We start from the raw sequence: 12933 nt of genomic DNA on the forward strand, positions 1-12933 counted from the left end.
ATCACGAAAGATTCGAGAAACAAATTATCAGCCTATAACGTATCTATTGCGATTGAAGTAAGTAATGTCATGAAAATAACAATATTAATTTTGTCAAAAAAATAAAAAAAGAACATTTTCATCTCCTCTTTATTTTGATTAATCTCAAAACGAATCTAATTAACCGATTCCTAATTAAATAGAAGATTAATTCTCCCTCGAATTAAATTGATCCCGAAATTAAAGGGAATCAATTAATTCGACTCTCATTGAAAGTTCAATATAATCCTTACCCAATGAAATACAATTTCACGCATTTTCTTTTTTTTTTCTTCTCCACGCAATTCAAGCGAACTTGTTCCTTTTCGTCCACTTGAATTATTACGTTTTTTATCGGATAATCAAGCGCTACTTCAATAACTCGACGGTGTACGAGCAATAACGTCCAATCGATACCACCGTGCGCTAATCGAACAATTAATGGCCCGTTACAGCATGTACAGAGGAATGCGTGAAAGTTAATATTCGCCGCCAACCCCCTTTACACCCTGTTGACCGCGTTAATTCGAGCGCGTGCCAATCGTGTTCTGATCCCCCAACTGTTTTCGACCATCGACTCGATCTCTGTGCGAGGAACGACTCGTCAGTACGAGGAACGCGTGCGAGCGAGACGTAACAAGGAGATCGAAGGAGAGCCTCGTGTTTCGAGGCTGAATCAAGACGATGTTAAAAGGAATCTAATCGTGTTTTACGTTAATCGATTGAAAGGATATGAATATTTTAGATTTCGAAAAATGTTTAAATTCTCATAAAGAATAAAATTTTATGTTTAAACGCAATATTGATTGTAAATTTGATGGAAGAAATACAGGAAAGTGTATTGGTTTGAATTGAAGAAAGATTTGAGATGTGACATTTTTTTCGAAATTAATTTGTGGGGACAGTTTTCTTGTGAAATTTTCTGTTGTTATCAAGAAATATTGTTGAAGAATTTTGATTGAGAGGCATTCTGAATCGAGGAATTCGGACAAAAGGGGTAATTATTAATGTATCATAAATATTTTGAAGTAGTAATCTGTGGATATGAAGTTAATATTATGATTTTCATCCGAAAAATTTAAAATATTTCGAATATAAACATCATGGTATTAATATTTAAATAAATGAGTAATTAATTTATAAAAATACTTGCATACTCTTTTTTTCAAAGAGATCAGATTTATAATCTAAAAATAAAATAGTAACTTGTTATTAAGGATTATTGAATCTGAAAGTAAAAGTTGATGCTAGAAATAATATTTTTTTACGTTCTATCTTTTCACAGTTTACTTTTTTCACACATGATTTCTCATTTGTTTGAACATCTATATTTGCTGCTATTTGAAGCAAGGTTACTATGTGAAGGAAGGTGTTTCTTTATATATGAAATTTCAATCTCGAGTTATAAATTGTAAAAAGAAAGAGGAAAATAAAATTGATTTTAGCATATAAATTGTATAAATAAAATAAATGTCTATTTTAAAATTTCTTAAATTGTTCTCCTTGATTTTTAATTTTAACTATCATTTTTATTCAAATTTTTTTAAAATTTTAAAAAAGATGAATCTGGATTTTTGTTTTGTATTGTAATTTTTTGAATATAAATTATCGAAGTACTTTATCGAAGTAAATGATTTATTTTTACTTTTTTCACGTTGATTAAATTCTTTTACATAATAAACCTCTATATGCCAACAATGACAGCAGAAGAGGAATAAATTAGAATATAAAATTTCACTATGGCCTCAGTCGTTTTGACCTTTCAAATCTTATATTCAGTTGCCTTCTTTCAAAATAAACTTTTATAAGAAGTTTTATAGAAAATGATACTCGAAATCTTAATTTTAAAATTTTAATCGACGTATATTTATTTCAAAAATTTCCATCTATCTTTCAAGATTTTCAACGAAAAACAAAAATTGATAAAATACAAAAAAAAAAGAAAATGCAAAATCGAAAGAATATAGAGAGAAAAGAATACATAATTAGAGAAGAAGAAGTTATCTTTTTAAAAGTGTTATACAAGTGTGAGGGGTCCAAAAATTCTCACGATGGTCACCATAACTCGAGTAGTATCATTTCGCTCGATTGTACTTGAACAGTGCTCGGTTCAACAATGATCTCCAGAGAGAGAGAGAGAGAGAAAGAAAAAGAGATTAAATTAATTACGATTCCTTGGTGGCAGTGATGCTTGGGCAAAAGAGGCAAGGGTTTAGAGAGGCGGAATACGAAAGAGCTGTAAAAAAGGCAGCGATGGAGGAAGCGAGAGAGTTAAATGAAAGAAGTGGCAGATAAGAAGTGTATTTCTCGTGTAAAAGGGGAGTAAAGCGTCGACGAATCTCGTCAGTCGAGGAATGATCGTTGTGCCAGCTAGGCGAAACGAGTTTGCTACTGTTCTAGTATTGTAAAGAATTGCGAGAAATCGCATATTTTCACGCAAAAAGTGTGGAACTTGAAAGTTTTGGAATTTTATTAAATAATAAAAAATAATTTTATTTTATTTCAAACATTTTATTTGTTATTTGCAACGCTCAAGAAGTAAAAATAATTTATTGTTGGAACTTCTTGAATCTTAGTGAAAAAGATGAATAATTAATAAAAAGAGTTAAAATTGATATAGAGAAATGATGGAAGTTTATAGATTTGGGATAAGGTGTTATCGTATATGTAAAAGTTATGAGAGTTTCTTTGGTGGTGAGAAAGAAAGAGGAAACATAGTGAAATAGAGTGGTATTCAATAATCGAGTTTCTGAACTGAATGTGACCCTTTGTGAGACGTTATCAATGATGATTTGATTTGAAGAAAGAGCAGGAAGAAGATAGGAATTTGAAGATAACAGCGATTTTTCATTATACAATAAATTACCTGTTTAATGGTAATGTTGAAAAAAGAAATAGTATGAAATAGTATTTAAAAATCAATTGACTCACAAATTTCAGATGTTTAATTTAGAATATCGAATCACGAAATAATGTAATTCAAATTTCCAAGACTTTCGTCAATAATATATTTCAAAGATTTCCAAGATCTTTACCTTCGTTTTTCAAGATTTTTCGAGGAGACGAAGAAATATCTCTAGAAAATTGGAAATGAACATATCGCGTCAATGCCAATATTTCCAAGAAACCAGCGAAAATCAATTATTTTCAATAAGGCAAGGTCGAAGTTCACCGGATTCCGATAGTTTCAAGAAAAACTCTCCGCGTCTGTCGCAACAAGTTCAAATCCCATGACCATTCCAGAGTGAACGGAAGGGCTAAAGAAGAGGAAGAGGCTTTCTTTCTTCTCGTCGAGGCCTGAAGGATTCCCCTCGGCCCCTTGTTTTTTCGATGTCGCCACGACGATGGGAAGAAAATCGGAGAACGAGAACGGATAGAACGAGTCGCTGCTAATGAACGAATAAAAAGAAGAGGAGAAGTGAGTTGTATTCGAATGGCTGGCTCGGATAAGGAGCCCTCCTCGTGCGTTTAATCGTTCCAGACAGTGGAGCGACGATTGGCATATGCAAATCTAGTGGTACAGAGTTTCAACAACACAGAAATGCGGTGGTTCATTTGATTTTCAAACTTCAATTCTCTTTATAATAAGAATAAAAAAGTGTTTGTTGTTGAGGTTCGTTCGAAATTTTTCGAATAAATACTATATTTTATTTTTCAATTTATCGTGTAATTTCTTTTTTTTTTAAGTCTGCATTTTTTATTTTCGACATCGTATGTATATCTTTTAAATTATTTTAATTTAATTTTTAGGTTTCGTTTTTTGCGAGTAATAAAATTAAAATTGTATGAATTTTTTATATCGAAACGTGACGTTAGTAGATACGTTACTTCACGAATAATTTGTCTCTCGTTATTGTGCGAGCTTCTTTTAATTAAAATTGAGATAACGAGAAAGAATATCGCGAAGGAAAGTTCTGGATTTTATAATGATTCGTTATTGGGAAAGATTCATTGACAGTGTCTGTAATAAATTGTGAAAGGGTCGATAAAGAATTCTGTTATCGTTGTTTCAATTAATAAACCAAGATTTTTTTTCTCTCTTGAGATGCGTGAATCATGGATAATTAAGTTAATCGTGTTATCTCATTGCTTTCTGTTTTAGACCAGTCAGCTTTCGATGGGGCCAATACAAGACAGTGGTAAACATTGGCTTCATTCATCTTGTCCAATTTGTGATAAAAAAGTCAACGACATTCGTCGACAATTGAAATTTTCATATCAAAATCTGAAAAAATATCGTTCGATTAATACAAATCGATAAATAATTTGAAATTGATTAAATGAGAAAAAGGAAAGAAAATTTCCACATAAAAAACACGATGAATATCACAATTGTGGCGTAAGTATATCTTAAATTGAAATTTTATTCTAAATTTCCACTTATTTTTATTTTCATTTTATATTATATAGAAAAATTGTGAAGATGCATTTTTAAATTAATGTAATATCAATATCAATTTATTAAATGTTGAATTCACGCAATGGGTATAAAAATTCTGTAAATTTCGTATAGTGATCGTATATTTGTATCGTAAATGTACAGTTGATATTAAATCCAGGTGTCCTAATGTTATCAATTTTTTCTTTTCTCAAAGCGTACGCACTTCGTTCTGCATTTCACTGTCCAAGAAAATGTCACAACGAGGAAGCACATAAACACGATACAAAATGGACGATTCTGTAACAAACGACACAATTTTCGAATCTGGAGGTGAGAGTCTCAAGCACTTTCCACGGCCAGTCACTATCGCAGCTGCGGTTTGCGCGATAATTTTCAGTGTCGTTGGAGTTGCGGGTAAAATCCAGTTTCTTTACATCTCTATACTTGAAATAAATTTCATATCGATTGCAAGTTTCTGTGAAATTCAAAATTAATCCAATTAATTAGAAATTTCTTAAAAAAGAAAGAATATTTTCATAGAATGATTACAGAATTATATTTGTGAAACTTATAAAAATCTTCCATTGTTAGAAAAGGTTTCAGAAATGGAGGAGGAAAATAATCCACACAGATGTGACTGAACTTTTAATTGTACGTTTCAATTCTGTGGTTAAGTTCTTGTTGACCCATGGGATGGTGGCCTTTCTCGGTTTAACAGCTATTAAACGCCCTTAAATTATGCACGAGGGTGTCAAGAATTAGAACGATTAATTCCTTCTATTTTAATTATACGCTTGTTTCTTTTACGAGTTTAAATAACGAAGTTTCAATTACGAGAATATATATTCCTCACATATTCCTTGTATATTATTATATATTTATTTAAATGATATCGATATGATTATTTTTATCATATTATTAAAAATTAGTATCTATGATATCAACTTGTTGTTTAATTATTTTAAATTAAACATAAAAATTATATTTGTAATTTTCACTTGTTTTTCTTTTTTTAATTATTTTTCTTATGTTTCAGGCAATTTGGTAACAGTAATAGCATTATTAAAATACACGAGATTGAGACGGCATGCTACGACCGCTTTCGTAATAAGTCTCAGCATTTCTGACTTGATTTTTTCCGCGGTAAATCTACCATTAACTGCGAGCAGATATTTAAACGAAGCGTGGGTGCTAGGTGAAACTCTGTGCAAAATATTTCCGCTTTTTTTCTATGGAAATGTCGCGGTATCTTTGCTCAGTATGGTGGCAATCACGATTAATCGGTTGGTAATTTTAATAAAAATAAATAATTGTTATAAAAATTTCAACTATTTTTCTAATCTTTCGATATTTTCCCTTAATGTTTTGACACACAATAAGACACCTGTAATAACAAAGTTTCTTGTTTAATTTATTTTAAAATATGCTGACGAATTATAGGATTGATTTAACAAAGTCAGCATACTTCAATGGAACTTAATCCATTGCTCATCTGAATAAGATCAAATGTACGCGTGATAAATCCAATACGAACAGCTGCTATTTATGTTGCATTGCAAATTATTAGCAATTATCGAATTTAAATTGATACTTTTGTAATAAAAATTATTAAAATATTAAAAATAGTTATTATTAAAATAAGGATTGTAAAACACAAAATTGTAAAATTACAAAATGAAAGCAATTAATAACAAATTAATAAATTATTGACTCAAAATTATATCTTGCAGATATTCATCTAATCGATTGACAAAATTTCAGATACATATTGATCTCGAGGTCAGAAATATACGCTCAATTGTACACCACTCAACGAATCATTCTAATGCTAATCGCCATTTGGACGTTGAGTTTCACTCTACTTTTGCCACCATTACTCGGTTTCTGGGGGACACTAGGCCTGGAACCATCCACTTTCTCTTGCACTATATTAAAAAAGAACGGTAGCAGCCCAAAAAAATTCTTATTCGTCCTAGGATTCATCGTGCCATGCGTTGTGATAAGTGTCTCTTATTTTTGCATCTATTGGCGTGTGAGGAAGAGCAGAAAAAATCTGGAAGCCCATGCCGGCCCGACCAGAAGAAAAGCGGGAGGGTTTCAACGAAGAGAGGACTCTAGAGTGACCAGATTGATGTTGACTATATTTCTGTGCTTTCTTTTGTGTTTCATGCCGCTTATGCTGGTCAATGTGATCGACGATAAAATAAAAATCCCAATTTTGCACGTGATAGCTTCTGTGCTCGCGTGGGCCTCTTCTGTGATCAATCCTTTCATTTATGCCGGTACTAACAAGCTTTATAGAGAGGCCTACAAGCAGATTTTGTGTCCAGTCTCTGCTAAAATACCAACTACCGGGCCGAAACCTACTCACTCGCATTCGAGTAAAGTGTCATCGCCTCAAGCAACTTGAAACTTTATGGTTTTATTCATTTTGGCGATGTTATATTGTATAAGTAATGTGTATATAATGGAAATTAATTGAGATAAGCATAAAAAATTGCTAATATTTTTATTATATATGTGAATTATTCAAAATAAAAATAAAAATAAAAGAAGATGGAAATAGAAATTATTTTAGACAAAATTGCTAATGATATTTTCATTATATGTGAATTTATACGATACGAATATACGATATGAATCGAATAAAATTTGTAATATTTTATTCGAAATGAAATTTATATTAATCCTTTATCGTGAAAATTATTTTTTATATATGATTTTTAAATAAATGAACAAATGCTTGCGAGCAGCAATAGATATAAAAGACTATAATCATAATTCATTGGGCATTTATTAGTATAAGCCAATTAAATCTGTAAATTAAAATTAATTATTTTTTTATACCTATTAGGAAAGAAAGAAGTATGAAGATTGAAAAAAATATAACCAAGTATTATACTTATATAAATTAATTGTTGCCAAATTAATTGTGACAATATTAAATTATTATTTTACTTACCATATACATGTACAAAATATACATCATATTGTGAAATATATTTTACTATAAAATTAAAACGACAAAAATTTGTATTGTAAATATGTAGAAATAAAATTTTATATTTCTTATATAGTGACTACAAAAAATACCTACATAATATTATATAGATTTAAGTAATCAACTGCATATTAAATTTATTATATTATTTTCATATGACTATAAGACTTTTAATTATAAAAATAAAATATATAATCTTTTAAAAAAATGCTTAAAAAATAAGAATGCAAATACTTTTTGTAGTCACTCTATACTTTATATATTATTCTATATATTATAAAATTTTTATAAAATCTGATATGAATGTGAAATAAAGTAACTTAAAGGAAAAAAATATTTATACTTACTCGATAAAATAATATCTAAAGCTAAATTTATTTATAAATACTTTTTAGCAGACTGTCAAAACTATCAAAAAATTACAATTCAACTTCAATAATTAAAATATAAATTATACATATGTATAGATATGTATATATGTAAATAAATAATTTTATCAAAATCTTTAAGGCATTTAATACAATTAATTGTTACATTACATTCGTTCCTTGCTTCGCGATACATTGTGGAATCTTTTCCATGTACTAAGTACTTATCTATAGTCTTTTTTGACGTAATAAGCATATGATACCATAAACAGTTATTGTTTTACCCTATTCAAGAAACATATGGTATTCTCACGGAGCGGTAAAATAATTACACGTATCGATCAATGTCGATTACATTCTAGCTTGATTACACGATTTTGCGTTACATTATAATTTAATCTCGAGTTCAATAGCGTATGAAGGGAGGTATATGCCGTCACTTTAAACTCATGTTAACGTCGAGTTAACATTATTAGTTGATAAAACTTTACATTTTTTGAAATCGCGTTTCTTTACATTTAAAAAAAAACAAATCAAGTTTTGTACCAATTGTACAGGATTTTATCGAAATCACGTTTCTCGATATCTCATTCTTTATGAGATTTTGAATTCTATTAAAAATAAACTTGTAGCGTAATATCAATATACCATTGCTTTAATATATCTATAATATATTGAGCTACATTATCAAAATGAAAAATCGTTTAACACCAGAAAAAGCGATTTTGTTCACAAAACTCAGCGTTGCTCTCACGTGTTCCTGGCCTCCCTCTCCTCTTGCAACCAAAGTTCAACATCTTTTCTTTAATGCATTGTGGTGCATTGCGTTTCTGACCTCTGTCATGTTATTTTTACCATTATTGGCCGCGATTTACGAATATCGTAAGCATCCTATCATTCTTGGGAAAACGGTGAGCCTTGCCGCGGCTGTTGCTCAAGTGACGATTAAGATGATAATATGTCGTTTGCAGCAGAAACGTTTTCAAGTAAGTTCATTACTCTCTCAATAAAACGCAGGAGAAATGTTTTAATATTAATTTATAAAAAAAATTAAAAGTCAAAAGTTTTCTTTTTTTATATTCCATCTTTATTTTTTTATTCTATCTCATTTTTATATTCTCTATTTCAATTAAAATAATCGTCTCGAGCAATACTCTTTTAGGTGCTATACTCTGAAATGGAGAACTTTTGCAAACAGGCCACGAATGAGGAAAAGATCATACTGCAACGTTACGTTGATAGATACAAATATTTTCATAGTTTCTACATATTGTGGAGTTTCCTTACTACGATATTCGTCATATGCGGACCATTGTACACGGTACAAACATTTCCCACCCACGCGATATATCCATTTTCAGTGAGACGTCATCCGTACAAGGGTTTAATCTTCTTCCATCAATCGTTCGTTGGGTTTCAAGTGTCTTCAGGTATGGCAATTGACACCCAGATCGCTCTTCTTTTACGATATGCCGCGGCTAGATTCGAGATTTTAGGAATTGAATTCAATAATACGAAATCAGATGGTGAGTTCGACGCCTGCATAGAAAAGCATAATGAACTCTTAAGGTAATCATCTTTTATAATCTAAGTGTTATAAAATTCCTCGTACTGATTTGAACTTATTATTGTGCATAAATCATATGTTAAAATACTTTTTCATGCATTTAAATGTATAGAATTTTAAATGCACAGTATTTATATATTGTATATTTTTATTCTGATATTCTGATTCTATCCAATTCGCACAGATGTTTAAGGGAAATTCGGCGATCTATCAAATTTTTAATTTTGGCAACAAATGGAACAACTGTCATTGCCGTGATATTCGGCAGTTTAAATTTAATTGCTGTATGTAATTTAATTTTTAAAACGACAAAATTGATTCTGAGAATCAATTGAAATTTTGAAACTTTCTGAAAATAGAATCAGCCACTAGCCTTGAAAGCTTTATATGCTATCGTAGTGTTCAGTGCCAGCGTGGAACTTTTTATGTACGCTTGGCCAGCGGATAGCTTGATGCGCATGGTAATTAAAATTATTATGATATGATACATTTCAATTGACGATGAAACATTTTCAATTTCATCTTTTATCCTAAGACAATGAAAATGGCTACAAAAGTGTACAATATGGATTGGTACGGAAGAGACATCAGAACCCAGAGAAAGATACTTTTTATAATTTTAAGATCTCAGAAATACGAAAGTTTTGGGATTCATGGTATTGTACCTGCACTTTCGCTATCTTATTACGGAAAGGTATCATGTTTATTCTATTTTTTTACTCATGATAATTGTTATTACTTGATATTTTTTTCGTATTTATCCCTTTATTGTTTTGCAGTATCTATACACATCTTTGTCGTATTTCAATGCATTACGTATTATGGTTGAAGATACTGTTAACTAGTTTATTTTGAAATTCCATGATGAGGAAATATTACATTTGAAAGATGTATGTATATATGTGTATACGATTTTTTATTTCATATTTCACATATTTCCTCTTATGCCTTTTTTTACACCTGTCTATCGTACATATATAATGCAATCAATAATTATTATCGACGTTTAAATTACCTAGCAACACTAGAAACATAGTGCTCAACATTTTGCTCTCAATTTTACATTGAATATTTCTTAAGAAACTTTTATCAGTATGTATGAATGTTAATATTTTAACGTAATTATTACTAATCTTTCTTTGCATCTGATTAATATTAGTTATGCAACATAAATGTATAATGCAATTATTATTATTCAAGAAAAAAACTGTAAAAAAATCATAAATTATTTTCAGAGAAAATGGATGCAAGAATCGCGTAGTTCTTAGCTTGGTATCGCTTTCCAAAGATTAATTTTTGAAAAAATTTCAATGAAAATATTGAAAAATTTCCAAAGATTAATTTATCGAAAATCGATACCAATTACCAGGTCTCACCGACGAGGAGGTGACTACGCATCGAGACCCACCTAAATCAAAAAAAAAAAAAAATATTAAGATTAATTTAATTAAACAAATTAAAAATACACATAAGAAATAAATATCATATAAAATAAATTTAAAATATAAAATAAATTTTCAATATAAAATATAAAATAATCTTTACAATAATCTTTACAAAAATCTTTACAATAATCTTTACAAAAATCTTTACAATAATTTTTACAAAAATCTTTACAATAACCTTTACAAAAATCTTTACAATAATCTTTACAATAATCTTTACAATAATCTTTACAATAATCTTTACAATAATCTTTACAATAATCTTTACAATAATCTTTACAATAATCTTTACAAAAATCTTTACAAAAATCTTTACAAAAATCTTAACAATAATCTTTACAATAATCTTTACATTTATTGCAATTTCTCGCTCGCAATTATTATTACATTATCCAACGCTGAGACTTAAATTTAACTTAATTCTAATATAATTTATTAACCTATTTTATTAATACCCGCTATCCAATCTATCTAATTAATCAAAATAATTAAAGGGAATTACAAAGTTCAAATTGAATCGCATATGTAGATAAGTTTTGCTATTATAATTAAAAATTAATAGTTAAATCCAACGTTGTCCGACGTTGTCCAACGATGAAATCTTAAATTAACTTAATCTAAATCTTAATATTATATCTAAAATTTAACATATATTCTAATATATACATATATATATATATAAATGTTTTCTACCAAAGATACACTTATATTTAAAACGAAAAAAATAATAAAAAATTGAAATTATTAATTATTAAATCAAATAAATATTCTAGTATATCAAAGAGATAATTCAGAAAAAGATACAAACAAGAGCAAGAGAAAAAATAAAGAAGAAAAACCAAAACTCGAATCATCATCGATAAAAAAGAAGATAAAGAAGATAAAACTTAAAAAGACCAACCCTTCTGCCATCCTCACTTCACGACTTACATCGATGGACTTACGAAAATCGATGGACAAATGATACTTTCCAGTCGTGACCAGTTAAGGGTTACGACAACGGCTTTGAAGAAGAACGATTTACATTCTAACAACACAGGAAGGAGCAAGGAATAAATCCCTGACCACCTGAGCCGAATTACCAGAAAGACGTTCGTCTACTAAACCTAACTTTGATCGAGTACTCGAAGATACCAATCGATTAAAGTGCGGACCCTTGACTGGCCACCGGAAGTAGAGCATCCATCCACCGATTCTTGCCATCGTTGCATGATATGAGATTGACGTAAAAGAGCGACAAAAAATCAATTAATAATTTACAAAACATGAGAATAAATTGAGGAAGAAATTGGAAAACGATATACAAATAACCATAAAAATGATGAAATTCGAGATGAAAGTAGAAAACGAGACATTAAGATTTATTAAGATTATATGTGAGGGAGTAAAAGAATTGATATTTCGCTTTAAATTAAAAAGTATATCTTGGTACAGAAGGCGCTTGTAATAATCTTAACTATAACTAATATAATTTATTAACTTATTTTATTGATACCTGTAGTCCAATCTGTTAAATAAATAAAATTAATGAAAAAAATAGTTAAGAAGAATTATGCATAGTTTAGATTGGACTGCAGATATGCGTAGTTCTTAGCTTGCCATCGCTTTCCGAAAATTATTAAATAAATCTTTTATTTCCAAATTTAATATAATATAATTATTTAATATATTTAATATAATATATTTAATATAATATAATATAATTTTAAAAATTTAATGAAATATTATGAAATATTCATAAAATATTTTGATATATTTTGAAAAAATATGGAAAGCGATGCCAATTACCGGGTCTCACCGACGAGGAGGTGACTACGTGTCGAGACCCACCTAAAGAAAAAAAAAGAAAAATATTAAGATTAATTTAATTAAACAAATTAAAAATATAAAACACATAAGAAATAAATATCATATAAAATAAACTTAAAATATGAAATAAATTTTCAATATAAAATATAAAATAATCTTTACAATAATCTTTACAAAAATCTTTACAATAATCTTTACAAAAATCTTTACAATAATCTTTACAATAATCTTTACAAAAATCTTTACAAAAATCTTTACAATAATCTTTACAAAAATCTTTATAATAATCTTTACAAAAATCTTTACAATAATCTTTACAAAAATCTTTACAATAATCTTTACAA

The 12933-nt window shown here is 28.9% G+C and overlaps 2 protein-coding genes across 5 annotated transcripts; both read left to right on the plus strand.

The window, feature by feature from the left end:
- The first annotated feature begins 622 nt into the window (after positions 1–622).
- LOC107996919 (protein trapped in endoderm-1) lies at positions 623–6951 on the plus strand. 4 transcript variants are annotated; one of them, XM_017055249.3, is made up of 5 exons: positions 623–1015; positions 4121–4357; positions 4614–4813; positions 5436–5682; positions 6161–6951. In XM_017055249.3, exons 3-5 carry the CDS (start codon positions 4687–4689, stop codon positions 6807–6809), a joined length of 1023 nt encoding a protein of 340 aa, XP_016910738.1. In that variant the 5' UTR covers positions 623–1015; positions 4121–4357; positions 4614–4686; the 3' UTR covers positions 6810–6951. The 4 variants fall into 4 exon arrangements, with proteins under 4 accessions (XP_016910738.1, XP_061927943.1, XP_016910741.1 ...); XM_062071959.1 differs by lacking the exon at positions 623–1015 and adding an exon at positions 2051–3631; XM_017055252.3 differs by lacking the exon at positions 623–1015 and adding an exon at positions 2051–3535.
- A 1383-nt stretch (positions 6952–8334) lies between these two features.
- LOC107996643 (odorant receptor 47b-like) lies at positions 8335–10180 on the plus strand. Its single transcript, XM_062071978.1, has 6 exons — positions 8335–8772; positions 8931–9337; positions 9520–9619; positions 9695–9796; positions 9871–10029; positions 10115–10180. Exons 1-6 carry the CDS (start codon positions 8461–8463, stop codon positions 10178–10180), a joined length of 1146 nt encoding a protein of 381 aa, XP_061927962.1. The 5' UTR covers positions 8335–8460.
- Positions 10181–12933: the final 2753 nt, after the last annotated feature.

Source organism: Apis cerana, linkage group LG2 (genome assembly GCF_029169275.1).
Source record: "Apis cerana isolate GH-2021 linkage group LG2, AcerK_1.0, whole genome shotgun sequence".
In the NCBI taxonomy this organism is placed as follows: Eukaryota; Metazoa; Arthropoda; class Insecta; order Hymenoptera; family Apidae; genus Apis; species Apis cerana.